Source organism: Ipomoea triloba, chromosome 7, assembly GCF_003576645.1.
Source record: "Ipomoea triloba cultivar NCNSP0323 chromosome 7, ASM357664v1".
NCBI classification, from domain to species: domain Eukaryota; kingdom Viridiplantae; phylum Streptophyta; class Magnoliopsida; order Solanales; family Convolvulaceae; genus Ipomoea; species Ipomoea triloba.
This window is the reverse complement of record NC_044922.1, coordinates 4,044,394-4,062,947: the sequence shown is the minus strand read 5'-3', so window position 1 is coordinate 4,062,947 and position 18,554 is coordinate 4,044,394. Positions and strand designations below refer to the sequence as shown.

General features: G+C 35.0%; 3 protein-coding genes across 3 annotated transcripts in view; 2 read left to right on the top strand and 1 right to left on the bottom strand.

Annotated features, from left to right (window-relative positions):
• LOC116025459 (PHD finger protein MALE STERILITY 1) overlaps positions 1-2,015 on the top strand; it is a 4,832-nt gene extending 2,817 nt beyond the window's left edge. The window contains exons 3-4 of the mRNA XM_031266690.1: positions 97-446; positions 997-2,015. Of these exons, the coding sequence (XP_031122550.1) occupies positions 97-446; positions 997-2,015 (1,369 nt within the window). The remainder of the gene's footprint in view (positions 1-96; positions 447-996) is intronic.
• Positions 2,016-2,035: 20 nt separating this feature from the next.
• On the bottom strand, positions 2,036-8,358 carry LOC116024906 (pseudouridine-5'-phosphate glycosidase). Its single transcript, XM_031265943.1, has 13 exons — positions 8,145-8,358; positions 7,749-7,848; positions 6,672-6,782; positions 5,339-5,421; positions 4,742-4,801; positions 4,584-4,644; positions 3,558-3,664; positions 3,401-3,478; positions 3,124-3,169; positions 2,904-3,024; positions 2,705-2,790; positions 2,437-2,519; positions 2,036-2,212 (listed from the first exon to the last, which is right to left on the bottom strand). Exons 1-12 carry the CDS (start codon positions 8,349-8,351, stop codon positions 2,440-2,442), a joined length of 1,140 nt encoding a protein of 379 aa, XP_031121803.1. The 5' UTR covers positions 8,352-8,358; the 3' UTR covers positions 2,036-2,212; positions 2,437-2,439.
• A 5,308-nt stretch (positions 8,359-13,666) lies between these two features.
• Positions 13,667-16,840, top strand: LOC116026265 (zinc finger protein SHOOT GRAVITROPISM 5). Its single transcript, XM_031267747.1, has 3 exons — positions 13,667-14,046; positions 14,526-14,934; positions 15,980-16,840. Exons 1-3 carry the CDS (start codon positions 13,911-13,913, stop codon positions 16,617-16,619), a joined length of 1,185 nt encoding a protein of 394 aa, XP_031123607.1. The 5' UTR covers positions 13,667-13,910; the 3' UTR covers positions 16,620-16,840.
• Positions 16,841-18,554: the final 1,714 nt, after the last annotated feature.

Here is an 18,554-nt window from a genome sequence, read left to right as displayed (position 1 = left end):
TTTTTTTTTTTTTTTTTTTTGTTGCAAAAATTGCTGAAAATCACAACTATTGGAGATGCTCTTAAGTATTTTGTTTTATCGAAATGGTGATTATAGGAGTGTGAGTTTGAAAGATAGCTCGGAGAAGAGAGGGATGGATCTGAGGCTGTTGTACGCGGTGGGATACGGCGAGGCGTGGTTCGGGCGGTGGGGGTACAAGTTCGGCCACGGCAGCTTCGCCGTGAACCACCAAATGTATGAGACGGCCGTCCAAACCGTGCAAAACATACCGCTAACCCTACTGGCTCATCACTCGCCAAATCAACACGAATTGCTCATCATACTCTCAAGGTACCAAATCCTCTCCGGGCACTCTTTGGGCACTCTTCATGACGCTTTCCACTTCATGCTGGAACTCAAATCCCGCATCCCTAAAGATGAAACTAATCTTGGTGCTTGCTATCCGGGTGGGTAATTAACTCATTTTTAAGACCATCAATCCATATTTCTTTGTTACATGTAACTTTTGTATACTTTTATTTGTTACGCTCTGAGCATAAAATATCATACAATCAGGCCAAATAGCCTCTCAAACTATTTAAGAAAAGTTAATTGCACAATCGGATTACCCAAAAAAATAGAGAAAAACTTCATATTAACTAGCGAACTCTTAAAAAAAAGTGCAATTAGAATCTTTTTACTTGTAAAGCACCTTCCGTTGCAAATTATGTTGATGTATCTTCCACATGTAATATCTTGTATACATGAATGTCACATCTATGTATACATAAAAATTACACATGGAAGTCACGTCAACATAACCTGCAATAGTAGATAATTTACAGGTAAAAAAGTTCAGCAATTAACTTTTTTTTTTCTAAATAGTTCAGGAACTTATTTCACCATTCTTCCTAAATCTACAATCCACATCTTTTAATTTCATATCAGAGTTAAAAGTTATGGGTTCGAATCTCCACGGCGCGTTTCGACTAATTTGGAACTTACTTGTGTATTTAGGGCTGTTGGTGGTGGACAGCACTTGTAGATGGTCGCCCAAACGAGTGGAAATGGCTATAAGGGTGATTGTGGAGGCCTTGAAACGAGCCGATTACCGGTGGGTTTCTCGGCAGCAAGTTCGAGATGCAGCTCGTAGCTACATAGGTGACACTGGGTTGTTGGACTTTGTCCTTAAATCTCTAGGGAACCACATAGTTGGCAAGTACCTAGTACGGCGATGTCTGAACCCAGTGACCAAAGTGTTGGAGTATTGTTTGGAGGACATCTCTAATGCGTTTCCTAAACACGAAGAAATTCAGGGTGGGGTTAGGGTGAGGAATGACTCACAAATGAAGCCTAGGTATAAAATCACTAGGGTTCAGCTCATGAAGGATGTGCAATTCCTGTACAAGCATATTTTGACGGAAGAGAATGGGGCGGGGGTTTTGGCGACCATCCCGGCAGCCTCTCGGGTGATTTTGGACGCCAAATACTTTCTCAAGGACTACACGACCCCAAAGTTGTCGGAAACATCTGATAAGTTGGTTGTCTGGTGTGCTATAAAGCTCGGGTTCGACCAAGAAAGAGTGGTGACGCCATACGAGTGCATGGTACTAGGGAAGGGTACGACGTTTGATGAACTAAGGCTCGAGGTGGAGAAGACGTTTAGGGAAATGTACTGGGGGCTGAGGGTGAACAACTTCGTGGCAAACCTAAACATCGCCCCCAACGGGTGTGACTCGGTGTTGGAGGCGATCAAAGAGGGGAGCAATTGCAAGTTGGTGTTCGAGGGGTTTGTGGGCGGAGAGAATGTCGACTATGGAGGGATGTTTGAAGGGATAGACAAGAGTAGCATTATCGTCGACTGCCCTTGTGGGACTAGGGACGAGGACGATGGCGAGAGAATGGTGTGTTGTGATATATGTGAGGTTTGGCAGCACACTCGGTGCGTTCACATCCCAAACAACCAACCAATTCCCGATATATTTCTCTGCACCAAGTGCGAGCAACATATATTGCGTTTCCCTTCTCTGCCATAGATCAATCTGTTAAAACGAAATAAGGGTGCAAGAGTTCTTACTTGTGAATGTTAGAGTTCATACTAGCATCCACGTTGTAAAACATCATAGTAACATCCTCTCTGCTTGTTCTGAATAACGGCAAAATTACATTATCTTTCACTAATGAAGACAAGACGGTAACAGTTGTATGTATGTGATCGTATAATCTGCGCCCTCTGCAACAAACAAACAAATACCATTCAAAAACATTGATGTCTATTCAATGCAGAGACTTCAATAAATTCAGCCTGCTTAATGCAGTACCATTGAGCAAAATTCAGGAAAATGTTTACTGATTTGCTTGGTAGGAATGCAGGCTTAAAAATAGTGAGGACATAAATGGCAGCTTTTCCAGAAAATAAATAAGTATGAAAAAAAATAATTAAAAGCATTTACTTACATTTCAAGTATGACAGCGGAGCTGAGCTAGGAAAACAGCAATTTTAGCACCAATAAGTGCATTGTTTTTGACAAGTGCAATATCTGGAACTTGTTAAGGAAATTTGAAAATGAAACAGGATTAATAGATTAAAGCATTTTATTAAGTGATCTAGGTAAAGAACATCTAGAGTCCAAATTCCAAAGAAAACTTTAGCTGCATCGTCACTTCTTGATTCAATCGCAGAAAGGGAATAATAATAATAATCAAGCATCAGGATGAAGGATACTAGAAGCTAGAGAAGCTCCTCCAGTTAGTTCATTTACTCTAGCCAGCAAGAATGGGGTTTGAGCATTTCCTGTAATGTTTTTTTCCCTGGGATTCCCAGTAAAATATCATATTCACATGTCAACAAATACAGAATATAAGTAATGCAATGATAGGATTCCAACAACTCTACCAATGAAAGGATCTTATTTGATACTTACTCAGCCTCTAGAAGAGCTCTTTGTATTGCAGATTCAATTAAGCTTCCTGAAGCAGAATGTTCTTTTGGTATAGGGACTGCTATTAATATCCCAGTTTGAAGCCCGAGTTTAGTGCTTGCATCTGTAAGAAACAGTTAAAAAAAATTTAAGAAAAAATATGCAATCATTCAAGCATATTTAAGTAAATATGACATATCAACTGAGTTTCAATATTGCTTGCCAATTAGTCGAGCACAGTCTTCTGGTGTATCTACCCGACATGGTGCCTGGAATTTCATAAAACAAGTGAATAGTTAGTTAGAATAGATGCAAATATGTTGACAAAAGTAAGAATATCTTGAAGAAAGATTGCTGCAACCCAAAATGGATTAGTTACAATTGTTTTCAGTGCATTTCAATATTCATTGACCAATCACGGAAAAAAAAAAAAAAAAGGTAAAACATTTTATTTCAACTACATCATAAGATATAATGTACAATGGGCCAAACTTATGAACCTTGCAGCCACTGGCTTCTGTAAAGAAAGCAGGAAATTCATTGGTCTGATAAGCAGCAACACAAACCCCTTGAGTTTCCTACAGTTAAGAATGAAAATAAAAGGTGAACCTAAAAGAATATTGGTCTTAAATAGCTCTTTACTAAGAAAGTACTAACCAAATACTCGAGAGTTCTTGGAATATCTAATATTGACTTGACACCAGCTGAGATTACAGCTACAGGAGTCCTTCCAAGCTCAGTAAGGTCAGAAGATACATCCATTGCTGTACAAAACAAATGTCATAAAGGGAATAAAGAACTAGAATACTAAATACAAAACAAAATTTCTGCACCTTGACTTTTTTTCTGGTGCAACAGCTCATATAACTAATGAGATTCAAGATTTGGTAATGGAAATATCAAATGAAGAGAAAGTCATAGTAGAGCTCTAAGCCATTTAATGTGACAATGGAACCTTTTTGACAACAATTAATAGTCTTAATACATTGCAGAGGGCATTTGACTATCATTTGAAGTGAAGATGTTAAAGCTGTAACATGATATACTCTAAAACTATAAAAAAAAAAAAAAAAATTACAATTCTAGTGTGAAAATTAAGAATACTGTTCATAGATCAAAATTTCACAGTATAGCAGGCCAACATTCTACTTCATCCCATTTACTCAATTGTAATGTTCATATAACTGTAGACTAAATCAGGTCACAGCAAGAGACTCAATCAGTATCTTTTATCTATCTATTCTTTATTATTCGGATTTTTGTTATCTTAATCAAATTAACGTCATTAATGGCACCAAGAAGGTATGAGAAATTAGAAGTATGCCATAAAGCTAAGCTTGAGTGTCCAAATTAAATAACCAGCATCCATAGAGTCTATTCCGTTATGTCTGCAATGTATTAAATATAAAAATCTAATAGCAGAAGGATCTGTACTGATTTTGATAATCTATGATGGGTTGCTCTTTACTGTCAAAAGTGCCTGTTTTTTTTCCATAAAGTCTATAGAAGAGACAATGTCACAATCTTCCTTGCTCTCTTTCTGTTTCTAACAAATTCAAGTGATTCTATGATTCTCACATCAAATAAATGTTTTATAGAGACATATCTTATGTGCAAAAAATAACATCTACCATTCACACATATATTGGCAAGAAGAAATGCAGTGCACAACTGCACACTTACTATTCTCTCCGTGTCTATGCACTCCTCCAACACCACCAGTTACAAATATAGGAATCCCAGCCTACAGAAATGCAATTTAATGATTAGTGAGAAAATTCCCGCAACCTAGATGTAAAAATTGGCAATGTATCACAGAGAGGCAGTAAGATGTGGATCACCATAGAAGCAAAAAACATTGTTGCAGAAACAGTAGTTGCACCATTTCCTTTAGTAGCCACCTAAGGAGAAAACCAATCAGCAACTTCAGAAAAGTTAGAGAATGTAATACCAACTTCAGCAATATGGTTGGAATGCAAGTATGCAACAGTATGATCTCTCAACAAAGAATAGAACTAGTGATTTTCTTTGGATAAAGATTTATTTTAGCATATTTGTGGGCTAAAATAGCAGATGGAATTAAATTGATAATTGCCTTAATTGGCAAGCTTTATGTAGGTCAATGTCTTGTTTGATTTGCCAGCTTTTAGACAACCATGGTTTTCTGAAGCTTGTATCTTAACTTTCATTCTTTAAATAATAATAATAATAATAATAATGAATAAATCGACTAATTAAAATTTAAGGCAGGTTTAGAACATGATTGATACATCACATTAAAATTTTTCATTTTGAGATTAAGTTATGACACTTCACACTTCTAAGAAAATAGTTCCTCCTTACAATCAGTAATAACTAAATTTTACAACAAAACTAATAGTACACAAAGCAAATCCCATATATACATGTGTCTCTTAAAGAGCTTAAATTTCACTTACAACATGTGCAATATCTCTACGAGCTGTCTTTCGAGCTTTGCTTCCTAGGATTGCCAGCCTCTCCAATTCTTCCATACTCAAACCTAATAGAAGAGAAGTCATTAAAACCTTTTGGTAGTAACTATATTTTTCCAAAACCCAGACAAAATATCTAAGATGGGTAACTGATATCAGAAGCAACAAGATGAATTAAAACTACTAAAGGTGAAGTTTCCTTAAATTAAATAAATGTAGAAATGGAAGCATGGTTCATTTATTCAGGTAACTCCTTTCTATGTCCAACCAAGTCTTTCCCTCTTGTAAACTAGAGAGAGCTACATGATAAGTACAAGTGAAAAAATCCTAGAGAGCGATACATCCACCACCCAACCCACTCTTATAATTTCATCACCCACACCTCCCCACAAAAAGTATACATTTTTAAAAACCCGCATCTGCTCCATCAGGTGCAAGTACCCACCATGAATACCTACTATTTTCCATCTTAATAAATAAATTAGAAGATTAAATCAAATATAAAATAAATACACAAATTAAAGCCTAATTGCTAGAAATCATAGAGCTATATCTTAGAATAATTAATAGGCTTAATAATCCAGCAAATATAGATCTTTCTTGGTTGCATGAAATTGAACAAGTATTGTTGACAGATATTCACTCCCCCATACTTAGGGAGCAACCATATTTAGAATTGTTGCGCATGGGATCAAGATGCATAAGCTGTTTGGGGTGGGGTGGGGTGGGGTGGGGTGGGGGGGGGGNGGGGGGGGGGGGGGGGGGGGGGGGGGGGGGGGGGGGGAATGGAGGAAGAAGACATTTCGACAGGACTATCTGGAGATATATTCTGAATTAGCAATTTTCCTCAACTTACCAATCACTCAATGACTCTCAGTTGAGATACAGGATTTGATGAAACAATTAGCATTATTTCTTCGCAAACTCCAGTTTTTTTTAGGCACTCTAACTAGATGGACAATAACACACTAAACAATCTACATTTGGCAAAGATCTATGATTGGGAAGAAAACAGCTATAATGCACAAGCTTGCAAATCAAGGCATTAAATTTTTTTTATTTTGCACACATGACATAACCGTATTATTACTCTAGCTTAGAGTGGCATGTAAGGTTCACAACATTTAGTCAGAAGAAAAATGGCATATAAGTTAATTGTAATAATTATCAGAAAGAAAGTTAACAGCTACAATGTACTTATATTATACTCCGTATAATATATCTATGTGCGAGGATATCAACTTCCCATTATTACACTAAAAACCTCCATACAAGAACAAGGAGAAAAGAAAATGAAAGCAAGAGTTTAGATAAACACCTATGCACGGTATGCCATCCAAAATAGCAATAGTGGCAGGTTCAGCTCCATTTGAACTCACAATTTCCTCCACCTGTTTTGCTGTTTCCAGATTTTGAGGATAAGGCATTCCTGAAAGCCAAAAAGTCAAATTTAAATCAAAAGGATAATGTTAACATTAATATACAATGCATCTATAAGTGCATATGTATAACTGCAAGAACATCCTCAGATCCATGCAAAATAAATCATTGAACAAGTAGCAACCAAAAATAAATCATTGAAAAGGAGGCTGGCAAATTCAAAAAGAACGGTGGAGATATGATTTTAAGAAAAACCAAATATGGACGAATGTAATGATGGAAAGAGAATTTTAAAAGGAGAGAAGCCAAGAATCACAGAGACATGACAGACAGGGAACAAGAAATGCGATGTTACATCAGAATGAGGGAAAGAGAATAACAGAGATGCCAGCAAATAAAAGGAGATGCCAGAGACTTACAGAGACATGACAGACAGGGAACAAAAAATGCTATGTCACATCAGAATATCAGATACAGGAATCTATTCAGTGCAGAAATGTATATATGGTATAATTTATAGGCTGGCAGTATGAGCATACATGCTTGAATACAGCTATCTATTCTTGGACATACATGTATAAATCCATATTACAAAGAAAATTTTACACCCATCAGTCCAGAACATAAACTATGGTCAACTAATATCACCACATTATACAGTTCCTACTGTTCTATTTCTTCATCTTTAATTCCTAAATATAGACTCTCTTACAAATTTTATGCTACTTCTAAGTTAAGTGTTGAATGTTGTGCATAGTCTTAAATTATGTATCTGATCGTATTAAGAGTGGTTATCGTATGTGTGGGCATGTATAGAATGAGCTTCCAAGAATCCAAAAACTTTGTATTCTTTTTCTAATTCTTCTCAGTAATGTAGATGTAGGACACATATTCAAGACCCCGAAAATGTCACATTTCTAACACAATGGTTTCTTAAACCTTTCCACTGGACTAGTTGGAAGACCAATACATTAAACCAACAATGGCAACAAAAGTACTTATAGCATCAGCATACCATGAGAGATAATAGTAGATTCAAGTGCAACAACTGGTCGTCCATGTGCTAATGCTTCAGAAACTTTAGGGGATATCTTAATCAACCCATCATAGCAACCCTGCAAAAATAAAAACATTGAAAAAAATATATATTGCTATGTACATTGTAGAAATTCATGTATTTCTCCACTCCACCCCAATCAAAAGTAAATAACAAAATATTATTTCTTTTTCCGACAAAAATTGTAGTCCAATATAAATAATAAAAGCTTGATTATAATTATTATGTTGGGAATTAGAATTTCGATTCAATTGCAAAATCTGCGAGCAAATACACAGGATACATTATCTCATCCATCTATATGATCAAAGAAAACGATTTTTCCAACTGAACGAAAACGATATCTCTCTGTACCTTGACTGAAGTCGAACTAGTTAAGTGCCTCTGGATGGTTGCTAGCCTCGACACAGCTGGAGACTCCATTTTGAGGGATAACTGATAAATCGTACGGCAATTCGCCGCCGCCGGTGGAGGAGAGAAGACGGAAGTCCTAGTCCTAGTGTGAAACCTCGGGATTTTGAAATTTAAAGGGCGTTTTAGGGGTGTGTATTCCATCAACATTTTTATAAACTTTTAAACAATTTTAACGAACTTGAAAAGTTTGGTGAATTCGATCAAGACTCTTTAAAAATTTATTAGTATTGGATCCAGACCTTTTAAAGAATTTTTAAAAGTATATTAGTATTTTATTTAGACTTTGTTTAAAAGTCTATTCATATTCAAAAATTTGTTAACTTTTATAACTTTATCAGAAAATTTATATACTTTTTATTTACAAATATAAAACTATTTCCTTTTTAAACTGGACAAACTTTCCATTTACCTATCAAATTTTACTTCCACTCAAATTCACTCCCATTCATGTATGAGTAAAATCGAGTGGTCACTAGACCACAAATTTTTTACTGCAATAAATGATTAATTCTTCAGAAATTACCTTTGAAATTTCCGCATTAGGAACCTTTTGTATGCGTAATTTCTTGAATCATAAATTCTTAACATTGAAACATTAGAATACGTAGCTTTACAAACTCTATTATTTAAAACAATGGGTGAAGATTAGAACAGTCTGCATCTTTGAACCTATGAGGCTTTAGCCGTTGTTTATACGATAATTTTTTTTTTTTGAAAGCTACGATAATTTAATTAGGGTTAGTAATATTTTTAATAATGAATAAATCTTAATTATTTAATAAATTAATTTCAATAATTGAAAGATTATTAATATTTGTATAAAATGGCTTGCTCAATTTAACTTTTTTTTTACGACGTATCGCATTCCGGTTCAATGATGTTGTATAATTTGTATACACTGACAATGCATTAAAAATATTTACTCAAATATATTAGTAAAAGTTATGAAATGTTTCTAAAGGTATATCAAATTTAGAGTTTTGAAGAATTTTGTAGACTCTTTATCTACTAATATTTATATATTCTCTTTGAAACACAACCATTATCTTACATTTAAAAGAAAAGAAAAAAAAACCCCTTAAACTATGCATTATAATATTCTTTATATTTGCAACTAAAGTCTATAATTAGTTATTTGGTAACACATTCATCAAACCATCGTTCTCACCTATCCCAAATTTCATCAAACTCAAAAAAAAAAAAAATGCATACAAATCAAATTTAACAATGCTCACGTACTGTCAATGTATAAGTTAAAGTTATTATATACTCAAATACTCCATACAATTTTTATTTTTTTCCAAATAGAGGATTTTATACATTACCTCAATCCCTTTATCACTACCCACCACCACCATCACCATCATCATTCAAAACTTGTGACTAGTGACTTTGCTCTAAGCTCATATGTGATGTCAATCATGTCAGTCCGCTTACAAAATTCAAAACTTGTGACCGGTGACTTTGCTCCAAGTTCATATGAATCATATGAGATGTTTATCGGGTCAACTCAATACATTTCAGACTTATGAGTTTAAAACTTATCGAGCAGACTCAACTAAAACTTTTAACATTTTTAAATTAACAAGTCTATTCCTCCATGTCTTGAACCTTTGATTTAATGAATTGAAGTTGCTTTGTTTTAAAAAAAAAAAAAATTTAACATTTTCAACTTTCAATCTTGATAAACTAACGCATTTACACTAATAAATATAAACTTATACATAATTCAATCAATATAAGTCTGAACTTCTACATTCTAACTAAAAATAACTAATAGGCCTGTTTATACTATACTATACGCTCTAATATTGCAATTATTATCTCTAGAGAACGTAACACATCAAGCAAGACAAGCAGTGAATAATTTTCACCAAAACACATCGAAATTAACCTATTGGAAGACCATGTATTATTACTGGATTTACTGCATACCAACGACAACCTCGGAGATGAAGCATTGCTATTTGGTCCAATGCATGACAGCCACTCTAACGTACGCAGTACATACCTTCAAATTTGATTCGTTTAGCGTTTAGCTTTTGTCGCGAGGTACACACACATACAATAATGATGAATTGAAAGCTCAATGTTCCTTATGTTCATAGTAAATATGTAAAAGAAAATGTTACAATCTCAATCAAATTGATCTTGTTCTTGACTTGCTATAATTATAAGTTTACAAATTACACTCCCAACGAAAATAACTTTTTGATCTTTTTCATTTGAGATGAACATATTAAGTTAGTTTATTTCATTATGGTCTTTTACTAACTAGAATCACAATTCAGAATTTAGTAATAAAAAGTGGTTAATGAGTAGGGAAAAATGGTGGGGTCGTCCCCAGGAGAAAACGTGAAAGAGCAGACAGAAAAACTAAGACAGTGCAGCAGAAGAGATAAAGAGGAAAATTAAAGGTGGCATTATTATATTATTGCATGTATGTATGTTTTTGCACATAGGATAAAGCGAGTGAATGGGGAATTGAAGGGGGCGGGGCATGTTTGTCTCTGTAGTCTGTACCATAACCTCTGCATAAAACAAACTGCTCGCTTAGCTTAGCTAGCTTGTTTTATTATTGCTTGGCATGGACGTACCAATAGACAAGACACTGTGCCTTGTGGTCTTGCATGCAAACCCCTTAGCTTGCCACTCTGATCTGATCTGGGAATTAATAAGTTTTACCTTATTAGCTGCGCTGTCACGTACTATGATATATGTGTGTGTTGTGTGAGTAAGAAGATGCTCTTAAGTTCATTTCTAATGATTTTTTGTTGTTTTTTAAAGCACCAATGCAAAAGTGTCAAACTTGTAACATTGCCAAAATCCTGACCAACTTAGTTTGGAATATATCTAAGAAAAGTAACGCATAGACATCGCATTTAGGGGGTGTTTAATTAGTTCAAGTGATATTTGGAAGTAATGTAACATTTTTGAAATTTTAGAGGAAGTAATTTGGGGGTGTTTAATTAGTTCAAAAGTGAAAATACTGATTTTAAAAATGTGAGAGGAAGTAGATTGAAAGTTGAGGTGACATTTGTTTTTTCTTAAAAATTCTTAATATTACAACACCAATGAATGCGTGAGATTTTTTTGAATTAGTATTATAATTAGAGACATTATTAATTCATTTTCTCATGTGTATATTTCTTTATTAAGCCACTTGTGAATCATGCTATTCACTTACTTAGCTTGTACTGTCCGAAAATTTGTTTTTATGTCTGATAGTATAGAATGATCTTAGTCCTCTTCATTTTATTTGTAATACCTTGATTTCATATCTTAATTAACGAAGTTTTCCATTTTCTTTCCAAACAAACAAAACCATCTTATACTAATTAGAGAGGGTAATTTTCAGCTCGTGTTTCACTACATGATGAAATGTTGGGACCAAATGGTGAAATGGAACAAAACTTTAGAAAGTAGAAGCATCAAGCATCTCATCTCATCTCATATATACCACCTGAGAACGGGTGTGAGTGGTTATTAAGGGGAATAACACAAGGTGAAATATAAAATCAAAGTTTGGTGAGTTGGTGCAACCCAAGGGAGACTAAGCATAACTCAAACAGTAAAAAAAAAAATCTTGGCCTAATTCGACCCAGAGACCATTTTTTAAAAAATAAAAAATTACCAATTTTTTTCGTTAATTAAAAGTTATTACATTTATTAACTTTAACTAATTAACATTTTATAACAATAACTTTGTAATAAATTTTTATTTCTTTCTTAGAAACTGAACCAAATAAAAAAGACAGTTCTTTAAGAAACAATTTCTTGAATTTTTAAATAGACTCTTCTGGTACTTTATAAAATTTAAATAAGAATGTTTGTCTTAAAAGGTTAAGTTGTTTACGTTTAAATGACGTGTTAAAAGTAAAAAATGTAAAAGTTTGATATAAAATAATGAATAATATACGTACTATAATAAAAGAGAGATAATAAAGGAAGCATTGTTGGTAGCACTAAGCTTTCACAAAAGCTGCTTCAAAGCATAATCACGTTTACTTTGCGTCCATTAAAAATAAAAAGTACTGTTTGGTCAACGAAAATCTTTTTTAACCGCAAATAAAAAATAACTTTATTACAGTACTTTACAGTTTACACCATGGGGGCAAAAAAATAAAATAAAAAAACAGAAAGGTCACGTGAGGGGGCGTGAGATCACGTGTGAGACAGGCGGTGGCTGCATGGGTGAAGAGTTTTGTCCTGTTTTGGAGAATGTTTGTTTGGTCTATCTCCAGAAACTGTAATGTGGGGGCAGCAATTAATGTGTTGTAAATAAATAAAAGTTTTATATATTTGGTGTAATAAATAAAATAAATATCCACATTAAATATTACTATATCACATGTATCATGATAGGACATATCACAACTTGATTAGTAATAGTGACAGGTTTTCCAATGACAATAAACTTTTTTTTTTTTTTTAAAAAATCATACAAAATAATTTTATTTTATTGAAAATAAATTATTTTTCAAATTAGAGAATAAAAACAACAAATACAGGTTGGTTTTTTTTTTTTTTGAAAAGACAGGTTGGGTTTTTAATTTTTCAAATTTTCGTCTATGTATTCCATTGGATACTTATCCATTGTTGTTTACTTCCCCCAATACTATACGTTTACTTTAAACTTTGTCTACCTGCTAATTTACCTCAGCTTATCGATCTTTACAATCGTATCGTAGCCATTACTCAATGCCATTATCACTTATTACATGGGCTGATATTTTTATTGGAAGAAAATCAAGAATATATTGTGTAATTAAATATATTAGTCAAGTTGGCAATGGGCAGAGTTGCAAACTTTGGTTGATACTTATAAGAGAAGAGATTCCCAACCCTTGCATGTGCTTTGTTTGTTATGGATATTGGCACTGGCCGGTGTGGCTTCTCTCCGGCCACTTTTAGTAAATGTTTTTGTGTAAAAGAGGACTACTTTTCTTTTGCCTCTCCTAGGTTGTTTGGTTTATATATGTAAGGATTTGGTAATATTATTTTATATGTGACGAGTTTGGCTGGTTTGCATTTTACTTTATAAACTTGTTAAAGAAAAAAAAAAGAAAGAAAATATAAGTCTGAAAAAAAGAGACATTTTTTTTATGCGTTCAGTATGGTGCGATAGTGCGCAGAAGACGTGAAGTGTGCTTCAGATGCATCTCTTCTGGGCCCACAAAAAATTTTAATTTGTAAGAAGAAAAACTAAGAATAAACTCTGCTCCACCTGAGTACACAAATTTTGTTTTAATGTTTTATTTGCAAAACAAACAAACAAAAAAAAAAAACATAGAGTAAAACACAAGATTAGAAAAAAGAAAAGGAATAATTTGATTTATAATTTTGACGACATAAAAAAGGTATAGATAATCACAAATGACACAACATTGTTATAAATGTAAGACATAGATAAACCAAAAACGTTGTTAAGGTTGGCTAAATGAAACAAAAATGAGAAAGTTCAGAGAAAAGAGCATAAAGCATAAAAGCCACTAAAAGATAAAAGCTGGTTGGCACAAAAAGCGACTCTCTTTCCCCCTTTCACCCCAACCCATTCCCCATTCCCCCCCTCTCTGCAAATCCTTTCCCTCAAATCTGCCTTAAACACCTCCATTTTCAAAACCTCCACTCAACTGCAGGGTAGGTGGGTGTGTTTTGCTCCGCTTCATCATTAAAAAACATCATACTTCCCAATAGAATCATCCCATGTTGGACAACAACAACGTTACTGCTACCAATGAGGCGACGCCCGGCCCTTCTTCTTCCTCCGATGCAGCTTTGACGGCGGCGCCGGCGCCGCAGAATGGGGCCAAACGGAAGCGGAGGCCGGCTGGGACTCCGGGTAATTAGATTATGGTAGTTTGTTAAATCGCTCTTAACTTATTGTGTTAAAGTTCGAGGTTTTCTCCTCGCCCTGTGATCCTAGCTGGCAAAGGACCACTGTAGTTAGAGTACTCTTACAACTTGGGCTGTATAATTTCTTTTTCAAAAGTTATTTTAACAACTTTTTGAATTTTAACATTTGAAGTAGATTCATATTAATTTTTAATTGTCAAAGATATTATGGTTTAGTGTCACCCGTTGTACCTAAGAGTGATGTATTTGAGGCTTAGTGGAAGCGACGTTGGCTCTTTTTGTTTCATTTGGTTGCGAAAGTAACTATGAACTATGAACAGATATTACATTGTAACAGAATTAAATTAAATAATTAATAGTAGTCAAATAAGTTAAAATTGACTATAGACTAACTATTTTACCAAATTGGCCTATAATTTCCCTGAGAATTGTGGGTTTAAAAATTAACGCCGCCGTGAAATGCAGATCCGGATGCGGAAGTGGTGTCGCTGTCGCCGAGGACGCTGCTGGAATCGGACAGATACGTGTGCGAGTTTTGCGGGCAGGGGTTCCAGCGGGAGCAGAATCTGCAGATGCACCGGCGGCGGCACAAGGTGCCGTGGAAGGCGTCAAAGCGGGGGGCGGAGACGGCGGCGGCGGGGAAGAAGAGGGTGTATGTTTGCCCGGAGCCGAGCTGCTTGCACCACGATGCGCGTCACGCGCTGGGGGATCTGGTGGGGATAAAGAAGCACTACCGGAGGAAACACAGTAATAGCAAGCAGTGGGTGTGCGAGAAGTGCTCCAAAGGCTACGCCGTCCAGTCGGATTATAAGGCGCATCTCAAGACGTGTGGGACTCGCGGCCATTCTTGCGACTGCGGCCGTGTTTTTTCCAGGTTCGCTTTTTGTCTCGTTGAGTTTCAAGTGGACCACCATTTTTGTGTGCCAAATTTCTTGCTTTTTGGCTTTGACTCCTTTCAATCAATGGGTTTAATTTAGGACAAACTATTAAATATTCCTCCTTCCCTCTTAATAATATTGTTTATTTAATTTGTTTGTGAGCGTGTTCGAGTGAATGAAACATGACTTTTATACGTTTTGAGTAATGACTATAAACTCAATTTGTGATCCTAGTGGATATAAATAAACTAGTGGAAAAAGTGTCAAATAGGCCACTGAACTTGTAGCTTTTGTGCAATTGGGCCATTGAACTTAAAAAGTGTGCAATTCAACCATCAAACAAGCAAAATTTGTGCAATTGGACCATTTATACAAAAATTTTTAATTCAATTTGAGTTAAAAACATTTCAATGTTGACTCCCAACTAGTATGGTAGAAGAAAATGTCACTCTTAATACATATATGTTAGTAATATAATTGAATTTTACCAGAAAATTTTTGTAAAAATGGTCCAATTGCACAAATTTTGCTTGTTAGATGGTTGAATTGCACACTTTTTAAGTTCAATGATCCAATTGCACAAAAGCGATAAGTTCAGTGGCCTATTTGACACTTTTTCCTAAACTAGTTTAGGTTGTCTATAGTTAAGCGAGTAGATTGTCCCATTGTGATAACCAAGTTAACGACTTAAGGTGCCCACATGATTCTTATGTTTGCTCACAAAAGGTAAAACTTTTTGGCCCGAGAATCATGGAAGGATAAATCACTGTGACTTAATAGTCTCATTGGGTGAAATGACTAGTGTCTACCGAGACCTCATCACATTTGGTGTAACTTTCACACGGAGCTGCCAAGACTAGATCATGTGTCATTTCTTACAATTTATCATACAAGAACCAACAAAATTGTTTGTATAAATCATGATTCGATGAGTTTCGTTCTTATATGGTCTATATTCGGCCTATAATATTTATTTTAGTATCTTTCATGTATGATTTGCCGGAAACTGAATTAAAAATCCCCAATTTGTCCTTGGATCAGGGTGGAGAGTTTTATAGAGCACCAAGATGCATGCGCAGCTAAACGAAACAATGGTACCGATACACAACAACCATTACTAGTACTGCATCAGCCAATTTGCTCATCCACAACACCCTCCGCCACCAGTCCTTCAAGCGACACAAATTTCAGCACCGCCGTGCCGCCATTGCCAACACCAACACCGCTAACAATTCCCCCTCCCCCTCCTGCAGAGCCGCCAATAAGCGACTCGCATCACAAAAAACACACCCGCTTGGAGCTCCAGCTCCTGCCATCCTCACCCGCGTTTCCGGCGCTTGAAGATAATCACGCCACCGGGTTGAACCTGTCGATCGGAGGCGCAGGGCGGAAAAGCGGTGCGGCGGTGATGAGCGAGGAAGTGAGAATGGCGATGGCTGAGAAGTCGTACGCGGAGGAGACGAGGCAAGACGCGAGAAGGCAGACGGAGTTAGCGGAGCTGGAATTCGCGAGCGCGAAGAGGATTAGAGAGGCGGCTAAGGCGGAACTGGAGAAAGCTCAGGTTTTGAAGGAGCAAGCGGCGGAGAAGATCAGTGCTATAATGCTGGAAATTACGTGCCGTGCCTGCAAGCAAAAGTTGTCGGAAGATAATGCTGGTTTTAGGCTTAGATTGGATGGCTAGCTTGTTCACTTCCATCTATGCTCTAATTTTTGTGTTCATTTTTTGTTGTTGTGAAACAATAACTCTGGTAAAGCTGATAATTAACATTGGGATGCAGGTAGTGTAGTTGAAGATAAACTATTGAAGATCTTATTTATTTTCAACAAGTTGACCTCACATATTAGTGTCAACCCCGTCAAGTTAGTCCGGTTATTAGTTTAGGAACCATAAAGTTTTAAATTTGACTCTTTGTAGGAACTGTCTATCAGCTATGAACAATTTAGGTTAATTTACCTTCTTATACTAATTTATCAGCTAGGGCTACAAGGTAAACATCATAAGTAGCAGACTTTCTCGTCAATCAAAATAGACTTTATTGTATTTGAGCTTATTGGGTTGATAAGCCTAATATGCTACCTAATATTCAATCAAAAACAATAATATATAGGAAAAATTGAAACTTAAAAATTTTATACTCAAAAAAATTAAAGAATTCAAATGTCAACTCAAGAGCTCACATAAATGTTTGCTTTAATCATTTATAATTGATGAATATTCACATTGTACTAAGTGATTATTTGACTTGCTTTCAACACTACAAAGTCTTCTCCATTTCCTCTTCATTTTTCATGAGCATTCACAATTCACAAAAATGGTTATTGACCGTGCATATATGGCGCACGAATCTCTGTCCGCCATGGAGCACCGACATAATTTACACCATGGTTGACATAGTACGTCTTGTCTAAACATTTCATCATCAACTTAATCATAAAGTTTTCAGTTAGTGTATTGTCGGTTTTAATAAAATCCATAGAGAAATAGAAAGGATAATGAATACGTGAGAATGGGTGTATTAAGTAATAGTTGACATATATAAACTAAAATAACTAGATTTGTATAATTAAAAACTAAAAACACATTATTTTTCCTTTATTTAACCAATTGGTGTGTGTTTTTTTTGTTTTTTGTTTTTTGGTTTTTGTGATGAATGAATTTATAACTACTATTCGATAGTGTTTATGAAGTAAACTTCATTTTTTTGAGATAATAAATTACATTAATAAAATTATATAGAATAGACTTGACAAAAAAAATTAACAAAAATCATATTTTAATCACTCGGCTACCTCTTCTCAGCTCGGGCAAATGTGGGAGCATTATTGCAGCCACAATACTTAGCTTGTAGGCATGTGATGTATTCCAAAACTCAGATTAAAACATGCGTGCAGTCCTGTGGTTCACTACTTTTCCCATCAAAAAGATTGCAAAGTGCATGACAACGCATATGGAATTCTAGTCAAATTCCATATTTTTTTACAACGACAATAATGATTTTAACTTAGTTCCACTTTAAATAGCCTTTATTTATTGGCTTTGTAGGCTATACAATCACATGCTTGCTCTTTAATTTATTCTCTCTTCAACTTGATTTTTTAGAGCACACATTCAATAAACAATGACACAATTTTCTTGTAAATCAAAGTATTTTTTATTATTGTTGAATAGATTTTTAAAGAATGAAATTCTTCTCCTATATAATTTTGCATTGATATACTTTGAAATACGTATTTCACATTCGACATTAGAATATTTAAATATAAATATTGGACATCAGTCCATTCGCGCAATGCGTGTAAAACTAGTATACAATTATACATTACTAAAAGACTTTTATTATTATAAACCTTTTTCTCCTTTAGAAATTTCTTGGTTACTATAATCCTTTTATACATTTACTTGTTCTTGCCCACAATCTAGCATTGGGTAGTGGAACAATTGGGGGTGTTGGCCACATGTTGAGTTTGAATATTTGGGCATTAAATCTGATCTGGTAGAACTAATTCTATTACAATATAGTATTTGTCCATACATAGTTTCTCAATTTAATGAAGCACAAAGAGTCAATATACTGTCCAAAGTGGGGTTGCCAAGTGAATGAAATATGATTCTCAT

Coding starts and splice junctions, on each gene's coding strand:
- LOC116024906 (XM_031265943.1), bottom strand. CDS start 8,351: ATGTTGATGGAATACACACCCCTAAAACGCCCTTTAAATTTCAAAATC. Junction 7,849..8,144: donor CTAGTTCGACTTCAGTCAAG/GTACAGAGAGAT, acceptor TTATTTTTGCAG/GGTTGCTATGATGGGTTGAT. Junction 3,479..3,557: donor CAAGAACTCTCGAGTATTTG/GTTAGTACTTTC, acceptor TCTTAACTGTAG/GAAACTCAAGGGGTTTGTGT.
- LOC116026265 (XM_031267747.1), top strand. CDS start 13,911: ATGTTGGACAACAACAACGTTACTGCTACCAATGAGGCGACGCCCGGC. Junction 14,047..14,525: donor GAGGCCGGCTGGGACTCCGG/GTAATTAGATTA, acceptor CGTGAAATGCAG/ATCCGGATGCGGAAGTGGTG. Junction 14,935..15,979: donor TGCGGCCGTGTTTTTTCCAG/GTTCGCTTTTTG, acceptor TCCTTGGATCAG/GGTGGAGAGTTTTATAGAGC.